The sequence below is a fragment of the Ciconia boyciana genome, chromosome 19, assembly GCF_034638445.1.
Source record: "Ciconia boyciana chromosome 19, ASM3463844v1, whole genome shotgun sequence".
NCBI lineage: Eukaryota > Metazoa > Chordata > Aves > Ciconiiformes > Ciconiidae > Ciconia > Ciconia boyciana.
In genome coordinates, this window is record NC_132952.1 from 4,546,031 (window position 1) to 4,565,853 (window position 19,823).

General features: G+C 39.4%; 1 protein-coding gene across 7 annotated transcripts in view; it reads left to right on the forward strand.

Annotated features, from left to right (window-relative positions):
• CTNNBIP1 (catenin beta interacting protein 1) overlaps window positions 1-19,823 on the forward strand; it is a 34,926-nt gene that overhangs the window by 7,634 nt on the left and 7,469 nt on the right. For 6 of the 7 annotated variants that reach the window (XM_072884060.1, XM_072884062.1, XM_072884059.1 and 3 more), the window contains 3 exons: window positions 9,425-9,514; window positions 12,446-12,567; window positions 13,075-13,165. In XM_072884060.1, the coding sequence (XP_072740161.1) occupies window positions 12,472-12,567; window positions 13,075-13,165 (187 nt within the window). In that variant the 5' untranslated portion in view covers window positions 9,425-9,514; window positions 12,446-12,471. Of the gene's footprint in view, window positions 1-7,592; window positions 7,613-9,424; window positions 9,515-12,445; window positions 12,568-13,074; window positions 13,166-19,823 lie in introns of those variants that run through there. The other variant, XM_072884063.1, reaches the window with a different exon arrangement.

A 19,823-nucleotide genomic window follows, 5' to 3' on the forward strand; every position in this document is an offset into this window, starting at 1 on the left:
ATGAAGGTCCTAGAAGCAGGGGTCTCTTGCCCATATTATCCAATAATATTAACAAATCACTGAGGAGGCAAAGGTTTTGTGTTGTGGTTCGTGCAAAAAAGATGATCAAGGAATATTTCATATTAGACAAATAGCCATTAATTCTTAGTTCAACTTTCATCGAGAGCTATTATTAAAATACCTCTTTAAATGGTTTAAAAAATTATACCATACATTGATTCAAAGCTGAAACCACTTCTTTGCTTTTTTTGGTTATGCAGAGCATCTATGGGGAAAGCGGCACAGAGGATTTTTTTTTTTCCTCCTCCCATCTAAAGAGGCAAGATAAGCGTGTGTCATAAGGGGTGTATTTATCACATTTTACAGCAAATTTTATTGATGTATGAGGCCAGAACAATATTTCGTGGTGTTGTCCCATGGTTAGGCAATATTGGTAGTCAAGAACTATTAATCTAAGAGTCTCTGGTCCTAACACTGTACTTTGAGACAGTATTGCAAAATATTAAAATGCTAAGTAGTCACCAACCTAATAACAGCTCACGTTTAATTGCTTTAAAAAAATCTAGTGGGCCATAATCTCTCCGCTGTAAAAGATCTGTAGGCGTTTTCGGTGTAAAATGTGTATGATCTGGCATTAATGATGTTCAGATGTCAGTATAAATTACAGGGCAGCATAGGTCACGTTTTAAATTGAAAGCTATCTCTAATATGCTAGGCATCTGTAGAAAGATACTATGTTGATGAGTACCAAGGAAGCGCCTATAAATATAATGGTGCTTCAGTGAGTGGAATAGTGGAGAGAAATCCTTGCAGTAGGCATTACTCACGATGTCTGCCATTTCTGGTTAAATATAACAATGCAGTGTGCCTAAGCTGCTGAGAAGTTGGTCGCTAGACCACAGGCAGTTTGACTCCAAATATGGTACTTCTGCTTTTTGGGGGCTTTTACCGCATGCTTGTAAATTGAAATTAAATCTTATTGTTATTTTAACTGCTTACAGATACTGGAATTTTGCCTATTCTGATTTTAGACTGTTCTGTAATGGTTTAGGATTGGTTTATAGTGTCACTTGCCTTTTTGTTAAAGTTGACCAAAACATCAACTTTGTGCACTAGATGCAGTTTAATTTCAAAGCAGTTTAATTTCAAAAATCTGAATACAAAGACAGTATTAATGAAACTATTTGGTTGGAAACATACCCAATACTGAAGTGCTCCTCCATTAGCACTGCTGGTAATTCTGAATGTGTGCTTGTTCATGCATATTTCTGTTTCCTCTTCCATTTCAAGCCACTTGAGAATTACTGAAGAAGGCAGAAAAAACATCCTGCACCTTGGGCATATACACATACTTGCATCAATTTTGACCTTGTACTCCGCTGTAGTACATGGTAGGCTTATTTTAGGTTCATTACGAAGATGGAACCAATTTCTTGCTTCTACAGTCAACTAATTCTTTATCAGTGTTTATGCTTCATGAGCGTAGGGCGTTTAAGTTCCATGTATTAAGTTATTTTTTAGCCTGTTGAGTTTAGTTTCTGTAGTATAAATGGCAGTCTTCAATAAAACCCAGTTTTAATCCTAATGATCTGTAAGTCTTCAGAGGATTGTGAGTCCAGCATTACCACTTCTTGCAGAGCTTCTTTGGAAACATGACTTTGGTCATAAAGCTGATTGACATTACAAGAAGATGAAGTGACCACAATTAATGGTCTCGATCTTCCTTGTGCATGTTTGTGTATTGACCTTGGTTCAGTTTCTGCAATGATCATAGAACAGAGGTGCTGCAGGAGGCTCTGTCATTGGTGTCAATAATTAATAGTCCAAAAATATGATACTCCATAGGTGGAGGTGTTACACTGGTACATATTTGTACAATGTGTGTAGCATGCCGACCATGTAAAATGTGATAGATATATTGAAAATAATTTGTTGATTCTTGTAAGCTGTTGATAAAATTTTTACCTATTATTGGTGCTCCGTTTTTTCACTGGTTTATGATTCAAGTTAAAATCAAACTATGGAAATAAAGCTAATTTCTTAAGAACAAGAAAACGCTTCTCAAGTTTGTTATGTCTGTGTGCTGGAAACTTCATTTTCTGTTTCTGAAAAGACAGAATATTTACCAAGAGATCCATAGAAAGCATTGCTGTACAGCTTTGTTTTGATGATGGATGCGTAGCGCTTTTTTTACAGCAGTAATTCTTTTGTGTGGGATACCTGGTAGTTAAAATCATTGGCTATCTATCATTAGTGCCTAATTTCCTGTCTAGAAGATTTGTAGCTTTGTTATAAATAGGGGAAGAGGTGCCTGAGCCTCTGTGAAAGATGCTAATGGTTAGGACGAGCAGCACTCATCAGTCCGGCTGTTGAAGACCATCTCGAGTAAAGTATCATAACGTTCTTTTTGAATTGTTTCTTTGACTGGGATAGAGTTTGTGTATAAGCTGCTGTAGCTAAGTGTTGTCACTTTTTAAAGAATTTTTGACAAATTCGTCTTTGAACTGTGATACCTTTGTGAAATGAAAGTCTCTTTTTTTCAAGGTTTTGTTGCTGTTACTACACTTAATTTCAGAGGCTTCAAGTTGACTGACGTGAACTACCTAAAAACCTGTGCTCCCTCTTTTAACTGTATTAGACATGACAGATATCTTCTCTTTGAGAGATTGCTGCTGTCGTATGGCAAAAAAAAAAAAGATCTGGTTTGTGTGTGCCTGAAGGTCAGGAGGCAAGCGTTAATTTTGTAAAAATGGTGATTATAATGGTAGGGTTTGGGTTTGGTTTTGTTTTACAGTTAGCTTGAGCATTGATGTAAGAACTGTTTTAGTACACTGGGAAGCTTTTTTGAATGCACTTCGTTACTGCTTTTGAAGTCCTTTTTGAAGCTCTGAAAGGTGATCCAGCACTGGAAAAAAAAGTCCCCTGCTTGTTTTTGTAGATTTTTCCTGTCTAAATGGCAGCGTTTGGGACTGTTTCCTGTCCCTCTTCAAGAGGGAGGACGGTACTGTTTTGTTAAAAATCTAAATCTAACACTTAAGAGATGCGAACCTACCACTGGAGTTCCAGCTGTAAATTGACCCAAATCTGACACTGGGGTTCAGATTCTGAAGTCAGCTAAAAGATAATACTGAACGTAGAAACAAAGACAAAAAACCCCCGTATTAAATATTTTGACTCTTACTGTTCACCTATAAATAGGTAGCTGTCATGAATTCTTCATTGTCGTATCCCTCTGGAGATGGGAATTAATCCAGTCTCCAGCTGCCCGCGACTGAAGGTCATGAGTCAGACTGAATTAGAGGAAAATTTGTAGCAGGATTTTGCAGACTCTGGTTCCTGACTTTCAGGTTTCAGGCTCCAGCTTGGAAGGTTTTTAGGGCTCTAGCTGTTCCCTGTAAAATGTCATTTGAAAATTAACAAAGCTTAAAGGTGCAGCAGCCCCTTGCACTTACAAGCTTCCCAGTATGACCATGTTTTAACCACTGAAGTACTCAATAGTACAACTGTGGAGGCTAATAGCTTAACCTTGGATAATGATATCATAGAGTTAAAGGGACCTCTTCACGCTGGCTGTTAACTCAATTTGTGTAGTGCAAAGGAAACCTGCAGCGGTTGGTTTTATTCACCAGAACTCCTCATCTGAGCTTTTATAATCCTCTCCCATTAATTGAGGGTTGTAGCTGCCTTGAATAGAACCGGCCATATTCCAGAAAAAAAAAAATTGTAGCTGAACTAATTCCTGTTGGATTTCTTTTGGCTATATCTGGAAATGATACAAGATATTAAAGAGGTAGTCAGCTGTGACTTACATTTTAAAGAGCTTGCCAGATGGCTGCTGTAAGTACCCTAAATTATTAAGACTGAATATGTAAAATATTACATTTACTGACAGCTTACTGCCTTTTCCTTTTTTTTTTTTTCTTAATTTAGGCTGTGCAAACTCCTCAGTTTCACTTTGTTTTTTCCCATGCCAGTGAAATGTGGATGTTAGCAATTTCAGCATTACAGAGGACTACAGTGTTGGGGGGAATACGTAATTTGAAGGAATAAAAGCTTGCGTTGCTTTCTCACTTCATTAAATAAGCATGTCTTTAAAATTAAATGGGATGCTTAAGTAGTTTGCCTTATGCAAAATTTACAAACATACCATTTTTTAGTGTGTCTCTCTTTCTGTTGGCATGTGAAATTTTTTTTTTTTTTTTAGAGGGATGATGGGAGGGCAGTCAGAGTAATTTAGAAACTCTTTATTATGAACCCATCTGTGGCATTGTCCAGCAGGGAAGCCCTTCTAGGGTTTGAATTCATAGGAGTATAGGTGGAAGTGAGGGAAATACAGTAACAAATCTGTAATTTTCAGTTGTTGTGTGTTTGGAATCCTCCTCTACTGAAAGCATTCAGTCAAAACAGTTCTTGCTGGGGAGTTTGAGTTTCCTTAGGAGCTGTTCCCATCTGTTTGTAAAACAGACTAGTTAAACTGAGTTTGAGTACAGATTTCTCCTGTCTACATGTTTTTAAAGTGAAAACACGGTAGCTGATGTTCTAAATCTAGTTGGGGGAAAAAAGGGGGGGGGCGCTAACTGCAAAGGCAATATTTTTTCATTACATACTGTTGTGTCCAGGGTGAGTAATTGAAGAGAAAGCTGGTATGGTCTTTTAGTTCATTTTTGGGAAGGATTCTATTGTATTTTCATTATAAACTTTCAGGACAAGTAACAATGTGGAGAGGTCGGGAAGCATCACTTAATGCTAGTGGAAACGTTAAAAATACTTAATCCCGGTCTACTTTGGTAACATACTTTAGCCCAGCTGTTTTTCGGTGTAGACATACCTACATCTTCTGTTTGCAAAACCATGTCCAGTTTGCTCTCATCTCTAACTTACTGCCTTGCTAGAAGGTGTAACTTCGATCTCTAGTGTTTTGCGTGAAGGTGATACTTGGGCTTGCTTTCGCCAAGGGGACAGGAGCGCACATATTCCTTCCGCAGCCAAAGAGATGGGTTTGGTAGGCAGACAAACAGGGATGGGAACAGGGATGGGAACAGGGATGTCAGGCGTGCTTGGCTCTGCCCAGTCCACATGTTGGGCCTTGCAAAGCAGAAGGCATTCCTGCGATCCTCACCCAGCCCTTCTGCAGGCAGAAGGGGAATGAAGTGTGGAGAACAGGACAGCTTTTCCATTTGTTTACTGACCAACCTCATCGACTGCTTGGGAAAGGCAGGGAATATTTTTAAACTCAAATTTATTGCTTTGGCAAAGCTGGGCTGGCAGTTTTGGCTGTAATATATAGATCTTTCTCATTTATTATTCTGTCTTGTGAATCATATTAAAAATAAATGAGAACTAAATTTCATTCCCTTTGCCTGACAAACCAGGGAAAATTAGGTGACCCAATTATGTCCATTTGCAGCGTGTTGGATGCAGCAGGACAAGCTTGTAGAATTTAGTCTTTTAACACACTTTAGTGAAGAATGTAATCGTTTCAGACTAAAACTACAGCTTTTGAAATGCACAGGTTAGTCTTTTTCATGAGAACGGAATTGAATAATGGCATTGGAGAGTAGAACCGTGCTTAGCTGCAAAACAGATAAGGTATTGGCAGCCCAGATTTTCCTGTTGGCTTTGCACATCTGCCTCACCCTTACCTGGAGAGACCAGTTCCGCACTGGATAGAACAGTGCATTCCGTACGGCTTCGTCGGCCTTTGGCATCTCTTCCTTTAGTGCAAGTAATTCAGGATACGGTTACCAGAAATTCAGCTGAGACCCCAGTATTTCTTCGCTCAGGCCCACAGGTATCAGTGAAGGTGTAAGTGGGCTTCTGAGTAGCTTTGGCTATTTGTTTGTTTGAATGAACGGCTTTCCGGATGAGTTCTGTTAATGCTGTGGGGATTCCTCCGGTCCAGTACATGGCAGTTCTTGTTTGTCTGTCTCCCTCTCTGGCTTTTTGTGCTGAAAATACAGATTGAAATGTTATCTTTCAGGGAATGTTTCTCATATGCAATATAATATATCTGGCAAGAATGGGTAAATAAATTGATTCTGTGTTTTAACTGTAAACACCAGGATTCATTAGTGCTGTTGATAAAAGTTTATGATGTACGGGATGTGCAAAATTTGTTTTTGTCTTTTCTGATGAGCTGACATTCACCTGCCGGCATCCTGCATTTGGCACGTCGCATCCTGATGCTGGTTCCATTTCCTTATGCTGTTGTAATTCAGTGACGTACTTTAGAAACATGTTTCTTTTCAATTAACGTGCCTTATATTTTAGCTTAAAAACTCATTGAACCTAGCGATGTTTGGGGAAGCAGCATGGTCCCTTAAGTGACAGAACCTAAAGCTAAGACTTTGGCATTTTTCCATCTCCCATATGGACATCTCTGAACTTGTAAACATTACTTCACTGCTTTTAAATGTTTCTATACGTTAAAAAAATACTCTTTGTAGCAATTTCTGACCGAAGTGTGAATCATTGTAAGGAAGTAGAATTATTTAGGACAGAAGGATAAGGGTGGATTGAAACAGGAGTCTTTGTGCTTAGGATAGTTTTCATTTCCATGGTAAAGGACCTTGCATGGTTTTATCTGTTCTTAAATCCTGGCTGGGAATGTAAGCCCATGGGGGCAAGAAGAGTTTTGATTGTAAGTTTGAGAAATGGGTTTATGTCCTTGTATTCTAGTGACACCTAAGTTGGAAAGTGTTCAGTTATTTTTTTCTCATACTTGTGGGAGTACATGGTATGAGTTAAGCTTTGACAGAACCTCGTGACCAGGAGAAAATCTGAGTCTTGCTTTCCGTGGTAGAAGTGCTGACTGGTGTGAGGAGCCCAAGTAGCTGTTTGTAGCACCTGCGTAAGTGGAGAGAGGCTTGTGTTGAGGGTGAGGTGATACAGACCTCCCCGAGTCCTGCAGCGTTAATGACTAAATGAAGCAGACACCGCTTGTTTAGACCGAGACAAAAAATTGGAACTGAGCATAGGCAAAATAAACCATGTTCTGACCTTGCAGGAATAGAAGAAGGTGGATATAGGTGAGCGGAGAAGCAGAATTCAGAGCTCGTAATTGCAACTGAGGCAAAGAATTACCTGACCTGAAAAACGCTTCGGGGATGGACCATTGTGTAGCACGCAGGTCTGTTGGGACTCTTAAGGTTGTGAGCAGAACTCGTGCTAGTAGTGATGCAGCTGTTCGCCAGCTGTCTTGCTAAACTCTTTCTCATATTTTGCACTTCTTCCCTCCCACCCCCAAAATACACAGTTGCAAAATATTTTTAGATCTTACTTCTTAGGGTTTGTTAGAGATGAGTGTGTAAATGTTGATGTGTAGTTGAAAATGTTGGAAGTGTGAGCTGCCATTTAGAATAGATAGGAACAAGTTGGTAGGAGAACCTTTGTGTGGCTTTGGACTGGTCACCAGGCCTTTTGGTCTTACTTTGTTCTCATGCTTTTAAGAAAAAGTAATGAAACCTGATTTTTTAAATTTTATTTACTCCAGTCATTTTTGGATCCTTTAAAGGTGCTTGTTACTCAGAGGATGTGCCCTATGGTTTAGCAGAGAAGTTCTCGAGTTCTGGTGGTGATGTTCCACCCGTGCATTTGTTGTGCGAGCGGAGAGGTGAGTTCAGCTGGGGCAGCCCCATGGATCGGACAAAGACAGCGCGTTTTGAGTGCTGCTGCTGCTGACTTGTAGAGGGACCAGGGTTTTGCTTGGAAGTGAAACTGTCTATGATATAAGTCTCTGGCTGGCCATGAAAATGGCCTGTCTGTGGAGGCTGTTCCGCTTCTCAGCTGAATGCCTCTGAATTTATAGGGTTAGGAGAACATTTGCTCTTTCTGTTTTCATTTGTATTTGGTGTTGCATATAACAAATGCGTAGATGACTTATTTGCAATTTGGGGTGTGTGTGGGGGAATTTTAATGGTAACTATAAATATGCTGTTACTGTCAGTAGGACAGAAGTGCATTAGAAGTGGTTACTTCCCATGCTCTAATCCTTTTCCTCAGGAAAGAGTTCACGCAGTTACTGTGCGGTGAGTATTGGTACAGCGCTGGTGGTGGGGGGGTGGCTTTGAAGTCCACAGAAATGAGAACAGCAATTAGTTACTGCAAATGGCCCTGTTGTGAGTGCTGTAGATAATCTTTCTTGGGACTGCATTGCATATTTAGAGGGCAAGAACAGTAGGAACTAATTAGTGAGGTAGGGCTTAAATAATCCTTTCAGAGCAGGCGATTTCTCTCCTCTGGAGAGGTGAAATGATTCTTTTAAGCCATTGATAAAGCTCAGCTGCTTCCAACACTTGTTAGTAAGAAGCACTGTAGAGAACCTATGGGTGAAGCTAGCAGCTATTTTGGATTCAGCATTTCTCTGATGAGCCTGGTGTACAGAACAGTTCAGTAATTCTAGCTACTCCTGTCTTGTTTCCCTGCTAGTAATGACATCTGCATGGGGTGGTGAACAGCCGTGAAAAAAGCTGAATTAGTCTAGATCTGCCTTCGCTTGTTGATCACCAAAAAAAAAAAAAAAGTATGTTTGGTAAATTTAAGCTGGACTTGATTAACAAATGGTGCAGGCATGCATATCTTCCCTAATCAGAAACTCTTAATTAAATAGAGCAACTTATGCTATTAATTCCATGATTCTAGCTGTGATGCTGTCCTGAGTAGCAGGCACTTGCTATTTCATTGCACATAACAGAGGGCTTGAACTGTCACTTAATTTGTGAGATCGGGCTGCTTGTCTTAGAGGCTAACGTGATGGATAGGAAGAGTTATAAATTCTTACCATGCCTTGATACCCAGAGTCAGTTGTAAAATACGTTCGGAAATATGTCACGAGTCTAAAAAAAAAAAAGTCTATAACTGTTAGCTGTTGGTGACTGAACAGTGAGGTTGGTCTGAAAAATTCTGCGCAAAGGGTTTTCCAGCCCAGCTTTCAAGTGCCAGTCTTCGTAATTGCTATATTCAGATAACATACACGTAGTTGAAAACAATAATTTTGGTCAAAATCAGCATGCTTTACATTTCTCCCTAGTTTTCCTCAAATCTTTGGTAAGCTACGCCTATTTTTTTTCTTTACTAGAAGAAATTACATGTCATGACATTTATTGTTTTTTCCAGGGAGTTGGGTTTTATGCTGAAAGTTTCTTAAGGAATGCAAAGCTTGAATGCATTCCATTCTCAAGTGATTGGGAATGTCATTGGTATGGTCAGGGTGTAAATCTTGCAGATGAAGAATGGCTTGACCTTTAAAAAACTTATTCTTTAAGAATAAAAAGGATCTACAAACTCCAGACAAGCCTACTTTTTTATGAATTTTGACTAGACCAAGTTCTAAAGCAGGCTGTGATTCAAAGCTTATTGAATGAAGGATCTTTCTGGGTTTCAGCTTTGTATATTTCTGTAATGCTTTGCTCATTTGTTTTCACAGGGCAGTTTCCTCATACATTTTTTGCGGCTACCATCATTAATCAGGACTGAACACGTGGGTTATCTGATCTTCTGTGGTTTTTAGAAGCAGGTACGTTGGCAGGGAAATCTCTGATGTTTTCTTGGTTGGGGATGGGGGGATGACGACTTCACCTATGTGCCAGAAAGAATTGTAGGGTTAGGAAAATTCTGCGTAAGTAACGTTTCATTACGTATAGCATATTAATGTAGCTTTCTTGAGAAAACCAAGTTGATAAGTACTTTGATAAGATTTTTCAGTCCTTCATTTACAAAAATGGATCGTGCTGTCTTCTGCGCATAGACTAGCTTTATAAGTGGTTTTGGAAATTTACTGGTGTAATATATGATTGCATTGTCATCCTAAACTGTGTCTCACTAAAGTTTTATGTAACAGGAACAGAGATATGTTAAAGTTTCTCATGCTGGGGTCTCAGTACTGTCTTAAGACTTTTGTCTTTCTACTTTCAACTTTTTCTACGTCAAGTAGGAAAAGCTGTGGTGGCTGAGGCTGTTGCCCAGAATAATTGTGCAGTGTATGAAGAGCAAAGCGCTGTTGCTCTGTAATCTTAACGTAACCTCTTTACTATTTTGATAGCTTTATTATATAATATAAACTCTTATATTTTGGTAGTTTTTGAGCCATATTGACTGCTTTTTCCCCCCTGTGTTGCTTACTAACTTTGCAAAGCATTCACTGAATGGGCAGGCTTAATATTTTTAGCCTTCTAAATATTTTTAGCCTGCTAAAATGGGTAGCTTCATGATAAATCCATCTTGGCTGAAGTTTAGAACTTTAGAAGAACCAGGTTTAGATAGGAATTTCCATCACCCTTTTTTAAAGTTTGAAAAACTAATAAACAACTGAAAGACTATTATGATGGAAAACCATGAATAATGACGTGTATAGACTACAAATCTCTTGTGATATCTGACGTGTAGAGGAATGTTGAAATGTGGTCTTCCTAGCTGGCATGGGGGCAGCCGTGGCATTTTCTTGGTGCTTGTGTATGGTGCCACCTATTGATAGATATCCCATATAATTCGTTCCATTTTTAAACAGTAGCTGTGTTACCACTTTTCAGGTTTTTGCTGTTGTGCTTTTTCTTTTCTAAATTGATTTCTTTGGCTACTAGTACAGCACCTTCCCTCTTCAAGTAACAATACTAAAAAAAAAAAAAAGTATGTATTAGTATAATATTAAGAACCAGTCACAACCTTTCAGACCTACTTGGTATCTTGATAAATGTTTATTGTTTTATCAGTCTCTGGATATGCATAACAATGTCTCTTGCTCACTGTCTTATTTTGTTCATTGTCTTACTATTGACATCACTTGTTAGCACTCAGTAGATTGCACTGTGGAGTATACGCTTAGTAACATAATCCAATCTACTTATCTGAGTTGACACTACACAAAAATATCGGATCGTTTTATTCCCCCTTCAGAAAGCAGTTGCTGATTATAGCAAAAAAATGTGATCACCTTGCACATTTACAGGCTGCAAGTTTCCAAGCAGAACCATCTACAGCAAATCAGCATAATGCAAATCTTCCCACTGGAAACTTACTCAAGTAGGACTGGTGATAATAGCTTTCTCCACTTTTTACTACTGTTATCTTCATGCTAAGTAATGCGGGTGGTAAAGCCTATCCCTGCAGCTGCTACTTAAGTTTGCATTACTTCTGACTCACTCAGGAGGGCCTATGTGTAATTTTAAACTGTTTCCACACCCAGATTACTTTCCCTTAAAAGTAATAATGAAAATAAAGTGAGGGGAGAGGTTAGTAATGACTGAAGGAAAACATTACATGGAAAACTGTGTTTGAACCTGCTGTGACGCAGTCTTCACTAAGCATGCCTCGTGTGGTGTACTTCTGTGGTTGCTAAGGTTCAGAAAAGCAGATTTATGGCTTAGTGTAGGACCAGACCTGGTTTTGTGAATGAAACCTAATTGGAGAAGTGTTCTGGAGCCATTTCTCCGAGCTGTGCATGGTGGAAGAGTGGCTGGCTTACACCTCCATCCACAAATTCCTTAGCAGGGGTTACGTTTCTCCAACACACAGCACTTCTAAGAGGTTCATTTAGTTTGCTACGCTGCTGTACTAGTGTGTTATCTGAAGCACCATTATTTTCTAAATTTGAAGTTAAGGTTTTTACTATTGTTGACTTAATGAACATGCTCCAAGATAATGTTTAATAGCAGCTGAAGAGTATGCCTGAACTTTTTTTTTTTTTTGTCTTGGTAAACACCCTATTGTGGAACTTAAATAATTACCAGATGCTCAGACAACAAAGTTATAATCGTGCTCCGCACTATAGAATTTAGATAGCATAGTCTGTTCATTCCATAACATAATTATTTTTTATTAAAATAGAAAAGCAAAACTTCAACTTTTAAATGATATGAGAAAGGATGATAAACTCTACTCCTTCCCTGCTCCTCTTAGCTCTTCTTTCTCTCCAAAACCATTTAATACATTTTATTAACTTTTGTAGAAGTGCAGTGGCCTTTTTTATATGGTATAAAAAGGAAAAAAGAAAAGAGAGAGAGGAGAAAGACTTAAGCTGGATGAAATCTAAACTCTTTTGTTTAGCCATTGCAGGCTTGATGGCTGCGCATTCTGCGTCCTGCTTTCATACTGGTTGTGCTTATTTATGGGAAAAAACCAAAACCACGGACTCTTCTGTCAGGGTGATTCTTTCATCTAGTTGTTAGAATTGTCTTTTTCTACTCATGCAGTAATGTAACAACAGATAATGAGCTAGCAGGGATGTGAACATCAGCCTCTTTGAATGTTTGAGTTGCATATGTAAGGCCCAATTTAGCTGTTCAAATTTTTAAGGATTTCTCTGATGAAGCATGTGATTCCTTACTCTCCCAGGCTATTAAGTGGTCTGCCCACTGGTGAAAAACAGGTAGTTAGGAATAATAGGAAAAGTTTAATTTCCAATTATACCCCATTACCATTAGTTTGTCTTTTTCTGATCTTGTATCTTCAGGAAATCCAGGAGCTGGCAGGAGGGGAATGAACCGTGAGGGCGTCCCCGGAAAGAGTCCGGAGGAGATGTATATTCAGCAGAAAGTGAGAGTCCTACTCATGCTGAGGAAGATGGGATCAAATGTAAGATGCCCTGCCATAGCCCATATTTTGTGGCTTTCTAGGCAATTTTGTAGTAACTGGCATAGTGCTTGCTGAGATGGGCAGGTGATGGTCTGGTTTTATCACTGCACTGTTTTAGGCGTTGTTGATTTAACCATTGTCGGCACTTAAACACAATTGATTTTTGCTTAAATGTTATGAGGCTTGTGATGCCTGAAACTAAATCTGAGCATCTCATCATTTCTCTATATACATTTCTCTATATACAGTAAAGTTTTTCATTATTGGAAAACCAGCAAAATAAAGCAACTGTTTTAAGGTTGGCTTTGAATCTCTCCATGAATGCATGCTGTACCAGTCTGCTGCTGTGTCCTTGCTGATGGTATAGTTTGCACAAATAACAGTCGATTAAACTTTTGAAGAGTAGAATAGAGGCAACTGTGATGTTTCTTATTGGGAAGTGGGAGATAATATCTTCAGTCTTTCTTCATTTTCCTTTTTGCTGACTGCCTCTTTGCACATTTCCAGCTGACTGCTAGTGAAGAGGAGTTCTTGCGCACATACGCAGGTGTAGTGAATAGCCAACTTAGCCAGCTTCCTCAACACTCCATTGATCAGGGTGAGTACTGGATTTGTTTGCCTTGTGTTTATTTAATCTGTGAGAATGCGCTCAGAAAAATACCAAATTTAGGTTCCTGTATTTCTGTAACAATATGCCACCTACTTAAACCCATCTTGCAATCTGGGATATGCAAGTCATTGCCTGCTGTAGTCTTTGGAAGAGAACTAGAGTGTACTCTTTGACAGGTGGTTTTATTTTAGCAGGTAAAGTCAGTCTTGGCTATACCGAAGATTCATTAGGATGAAGAGCATTGTTAAACATCTTACTCTCCATGATAACTCAAAACGTTGATGGCCAAAGTCCTGTGGACTAAATGCATATATAGAGTTTCCTACTCTATGTAATACATTAAATAGAAATAAATTTTAACCTGACTGATTTTTTTGCTATAGGTGAAGTTAAATTCAGGAATGCATAGGTCCCTCTCTTTCTGAATGTGTCTTACTGTATTCAGTATGGATCCTCTGCATAAGACGACTTTCATCTAAATTTTTATATTTATTCTGAAACTGGATATCTGTGCTTATAAAGGAGCAAGACTGGGGGTGGCAAGCACTTTCTTTGTACGCTTCAAACTGGGAGTTTTATAACAAAATGTAAAGTAGATACAGCTTTCTAAGGTACAAAGGCAATTTGTTATGCATATGATAATTTAGTTACTGTGACTCTAGTTGCTTGATAACACTTTTCTCACAAAATAAAATGGAATCATCTAACACCATCTTTTGGTTTTCACATTTCCATGGATGTGGAAGGGAAGTGCAATATTACTATTTCAGCAGAGCAAGAGGGAAAGTTTAGCAGTGGGAGGAATTTGTTTCCCATTGCATTTCTTTAATTTGCGCAAGGTAATTTATTCCCGGACAGGGGTAGTAGACATGAAATAAGTTTACAAATCTGCTTTGGTTTGGTTAGATTCCCATTAAGGGGATGAAGTACGTGCTGCTTTGGTGAGTTCTTTGCAGAAGTCTTGGTAAACAATTCTGTGGCACTACTCTGAATCTACTAATCTCTTCTGAACCTGAATGTTTCTTTCTGATTCTTTTTTCTCCCCTTTCATAGGCCTCGTGCCGGATCACATTCATAATGTAGGATTTGGTATTGAAGGAAAATTGTAAGACTCGTATGCCAGAAAGAACCGAGTTGAGCAGAAATTTAATATAGATCTAAGACGTTTAAAAAACCATTAGAAACACAACCTGCACAAACTTGCTCTTCAGTTTTAAGCCTGTGTGTTCATTCCTTACATAGCTGGGGGATTGATGGAGATAGATATACTTGTATATTTTGGCTCAGAATTCTTAAACTTGTCTGCCAGTCTAAAGTGAAAATTTGCCAGTTTCTCATCAAAAGCTGAGGTAGACATACTCAGTTAAGGAAGACTGTCTTAGCTGCAGTTGGCGTTTTTCAGCGTTATCCCTAAAGTAGTTACATTTCTCACAATGAAAATTTATGCTGAATTACCTGCACTTTGGCAAAGAAGAGAGAATAAAAACAGAAGTCCAGCCAGGGGACACAGATAGTTTGTGCAGCTGTGCTCCTGCACAGCTTGATGTAACTTTCTTCTCTAAACTGTCTGGTTTTATTATCTGTAAAATTGTATTTTTCTCACTTTGCAGAGGGCTTTGGAGACTCAAAAACCTGAATTTTGACATAACTTTTAAATGTAATCAAAAGAGAGCCCAACAGTTACGTAGTCTGCTTGTAGAGTCACTAATCGTGCAATACAGGAAATGTGAGAGCTTCATACGTTGGTCAAAAAGTTGTCTTTGTCCCCTGTTTGAACAGATGCTAACTGATTTCTCTGTCATCATTTTCTCAAAGTCCTTGAAGATTCTTAAAACTTTGTCCACAGGGAAGTGAAGTCCTCCCCGTCGATGCTTGCTTTGAGCTCATCTGAGACGCTGCTGTCTTTCCTGGGAGATTTGACCCCACGATCTACCTTCCATCCTCCCAAATTAGAATTAAGCTGGTGGTCTGACCATTAAGATTTTTCTTGGTAGGGGGAAAAAAGAACAAAGATAGTATAATAGTTAAACATTTAGGGAAGTGGGAAAGGATGTTCGTTCTTTATATATTCAGATATGCCATCTCTCCAAATTAAGTATTGAATAGCATGAAGAACAAATAAAAATGAGGAAACCTAGCCAAATACTTTTTGCTTTGGAGAAAGATGAAGCTATAGTGTGCTGTATAGACCTGAGCAACTATAATTTGTTGCTCGGGACTTTGATTTCCTTAGAAATCTCTCTAGATTTCTAACAGTCAGTTATGAGAACGTTGCTCTTTGCTCTTAGGTGCGGTGGCTCACGCGGCAGCAATCCTTGCCGTCTGTCTGTACCTTTTGCTATATCCTGGTGTTGGTGAAACAGGAGGGGTCGATTATGTGTATTGGATTATTTGTATCGATTAAGTATTGGAAATGGGGAATACAAATTGCATAGGTGTCCAGTTTGCCATCTTAAGGGAGATTCCATCTCCACTAGATGGCATTACCTTGCGCTGAAAAACCCCGGCCCAAGTCCACGCACTGAGGAGCTTAAATGTTTTGTGCTCTTCAAGATTGCTTAAAGGAATTTTCTTCCCTACTTTTCTGCTGTTTTCATTGAAACGCCTCTGGAGGATTTTTTTTTTTTCCTTTATGTAACTTGCCTTACACAACAACTAAAAGGTGTGTTATTTAAGGAGTAATTTACAAAGGGTTGGTATGTTAGTGGTTTCACAATCTTTTCTTCAATAGTAGGACAGATTGCTCTCAGCCTAACTTGTCCCAGACCTATCTTTAGAGTCATTTTCCTCCAGCAGGCACACAAAAGGCAGCAAGCTGATTTCATACCCCCATTTTGTTCCAAAAAAGGGAATGACATTCTTGGCCTTAGCACTCTATAAGCAAATTTTTGTCTGTCACTTAAAATTCTGTAGTCTGGCTGCAGAGTTACAGGAAGGTCATGCTTTGTTGGTTTGGTTTGGTTTGTTGGGGGGGGGGGGGGTGTTGTTTGTTTTTTGTTTTGGTGGGGGGTTTTTTGAGAATAATATAGAGGATGGATGGTCTAGCATTTTGTAAGTGTATCACAGTCTTCATTACAATTTTTATGCTTTTCTTTGTTGTGCATCCATGGAATACTGCCGTAGAACAGCTGGCTGGTGGCCTCATAGTAATTGCCTGAGACAGGGCTGCTGGGCTTATCATCCTATGGTCCTCCCTGCTATGGATTCTGATAAAGATCTGTCAGCTGCTTTGTTGAGTCTGTTTGGTTGACCACAGGGAGTCACTGCAACCTGGCTGTCCAATATATCTTTGCAGCAATGTGACAGTGCAGTGAAGAAAGAAGTTTACACTTGTCCCTGCTGGACTCAAGTGCTTGTGCCACAAACCTTCAGTGAGCCGCCGTTAATAACGATATCGCTGACATTTAAAGTTTCTCCATGATACTCTGCTTACTGTCTTGGGGTTCAGCAATAGAAGTTAAATGCTACTTTTGATCAAGAAGCATCTTAGAATACCTCTGTAATTTTTAAGCAAGCCTGAAGTCTTAAGACTCCCATTCAGTTTGTGCTTATTTTTATAGGAAAAGGAGAAATTAAACTCTTTATCTTTTTATTTCCCATCTTGCTTTCAAAAGGAACTCATCAGTTCAGATGTACAAAATCACTGTGTTTTAGGATTATTTACAGATCTCCTTTTACGTTTGAAACGCACATTTGGAACACCTTCGCTCTCGAAGCATCTACGTTGTATCCTGTTGAAGTGAATCTTGTTTTCCTGACAGGAAGCTCAGAGTTATTCTGGTTGCCTTACTGAATATCTTTGTGTAAATCAGGTGATAATGACGTTATGTCCAGGGCTCTCTAGTGTGCTGTAGCAGATATCAAATTGAAAATAGTGCAAATCTTTCTAGTATGTGTTCTAAACTCTTTACAATCATAGCTGCAACATATGTTAGAGCAACAGATCTGTGAAGGGATCTGGAATGACCAGAACATGTACTCCAGTCTTAAAATATTTTTTTTGTTGTTTTTGTGTTTTTTTTTTTTTAAATTCCAGCTGTATTTGCCCTTTCTTTTCAGTGTATCCCAGAATCTCCAGAAGTGCTTAGTCCCTCAGTCCGTTGACTGTGATACACTTCTCTAGAGGTGCTGGTCCCCTAACACGGGCTACAGTCCACCGAGAGCAAGGAACGTTTAGGCAATTCAGATGCCTGGATTCTGTTCATAGCTTGATATTTTAGCTATTTTTATTACGACTTTGGGCTGTTCACCCATCCTCTTCTTCAGCTGATCCAGACAGTTGTGTTGTATCCGTGACACTTAATGAGGCTTATCTGATGTATTAAAAATACTTTATTAATCTATTGAAAGGTGAACTGCAGAGGGGATGAGATCTCGGTAACCCAGGAAAGCCTGAACAGCAGTTATAAAACTCTAAGCTGAAGTATTTAATACTTAAATTTAGTATTAATTAAGAGACTCGACATTAATGTCATGCTCACATTTTTTAATAACCATTTTATTTTTCGATCATTGCTGTAATGTTGTTAACACCTACATGAAAGTGCAAAATATAGGGCATTTTTCTTTACTCAAGAAGCTTTTTAGCTGACACCTGTGGGTTGTTTGTTGTTTTGTTTTTGTGGCTCCAGGAATAACTGAGGAACCCAAAGGCGTCTCTGTCCAACCAGTGTATATGCTAGGGAGTGGATGTAATCACGAGCTGTTCTGAAATATTAACATACTAGTCGTCTTCCCTGCATTGCAGCAAGAACTAACGCAGCTCAGACTCATTAGGTTTCTTGAGCTTGAAATGATGAAATTAAGGCTTTCTCACGTATTTTTAATACAAGCAAAATGCCTCTCAGGAAGTTATATGCACAGAAGCATCTCCTGCATAAAAAACGTATTTCCTGTTTCCCAGTTGCTTACATCTCTCAATGGTAGGCTGGCACTTGGCTTTCTTAAGCCGCGGCTCTGGCAAATCTGTAAATGGAAGCTGCGCAGCTCGTAAGCATGATATGTGAATTATACTGAGACCTTGGCGATTACAGCTCTGCTGTTCCTATAGCAACAGGAGCGTCATGCTGGTTCTTGAAGAAAGCTGGTCCCTTGGGGAGGGCAAAGCTGAGATGCAAACACATGCCTTGGCGAGGTTAGGTGCATTCTCGGGATGGCAGGGCATTAAAAATGAACCCAGGCTGCTTGTGGAGTTAGGAGGGGGGAGCCATGCTCGTGAAATATCAGATAGTGGTGGAGAAACAGAGATAGAGCTCTTCTCAGTGTAGTTTTACTCTTTGGAACACAGTGCTTGTTTTAATGTGCTCCTCCTCTCGGCAGTGCGTGTTGTATTTTTAGAATGCCAGACTAGGATACTAATACTGGGAATTTCGGAGAAAAGTTAATGTTTAGAAGATAGTTGCTGGAAGGTGATTGAAGAAATGTGTGTATACAAAGATCTTGAGGGAAGTAAATATTTTTTTTTTATTTGACAGCCTTCAGAAATTCATGACAGGCTTAACCTGATCTCTAAAGGCTTTTAATTCATTTTGCAGGTGACTACAAACAAATCAGGTGTGTGTATCTATTCATCATTCAAAGAACCCTTGGAAATAGCAGCTGTTAGATGGGTCAGGTGGCATCTTCCTTTGTGTTAAGGTAGCGTGGTTTTAATCCAGCTTGTACCCCACTGGCTTCATGTCACTGTAGCTGAGTACTTGCTGTGGAAAGCATTAGCTTCAGTCATCTTGGTGAAATTTTCTGAAACTTAGGTGAACTGATTAGCAGTTGCACGCGCTGAGCTCAGTGGCCATCTACAGTCTTTACTGCTGTGCGGTGAAGTCATTTGACCTTCAGATCATCTTGGCTTGCTAAGACTGAAGCCCCAGTGCTGTAAAAGAACTACTAAATTCAGCAATCCAAACAACTGCAGTTAGAACATGATTGCAGCAGGATTTTTTGGAAAGTTAGTGGGGTAAGACTGTCACTATTGCTTTCTAAGCTGAAGGGAGGTTGTAGAGAGGTGGGGTCGGTCTCTTCTCCCAGGTCACAAGTGACAGGACAAGAGGAAATGGCCTCAAGTTGCGCCAGGGGAGGTTTAGACTGGATATCAGGACATTCTACTTCACCGGAAGGGTTGTCCAGCATTGGACCAGGCTGCCCAGGGAAGTGGTGGAGTCACCATCCCTGGAGGGATTTAAAAGCCGTTTGGATGAGGTGCTTAGGTGGGCTGGTGTAATGGTGTAGTGGTGGGCTTGATAGTGTTAGGTTTACGGTTGGACTCGATGATCTTAAAGGTCTTTTCCAACCTATATGATTCTGTGATTCTGTAAGATAGGATATAGGCCTACCAGCTAACTATCGTTAATTTGTAGGAAGGATGACGATGAGAAAGTGTAAGGCAGAAGAAGTAGGAGAAGTATTTGCATGTCTGAAAGTTTGTGGCAATTAATGCTTTGCTCGTGAAAGAAGATAGGGAATATTTTGTTTGGTATATGTAAGTCTCCATTTCAGTGTAGAAATGTGCGCCCAGAAAGGGACAGCTGTGGAGAGAGAAGTCGTATGTATAGAATGTAGAAGGTCAGGTATAAGCGTGCCTTTTTCATTGTTCTATACATTAATTACTGGAAGTGCAAAGCTCAGTGAAGGATATGCTAAAAGTAAACAT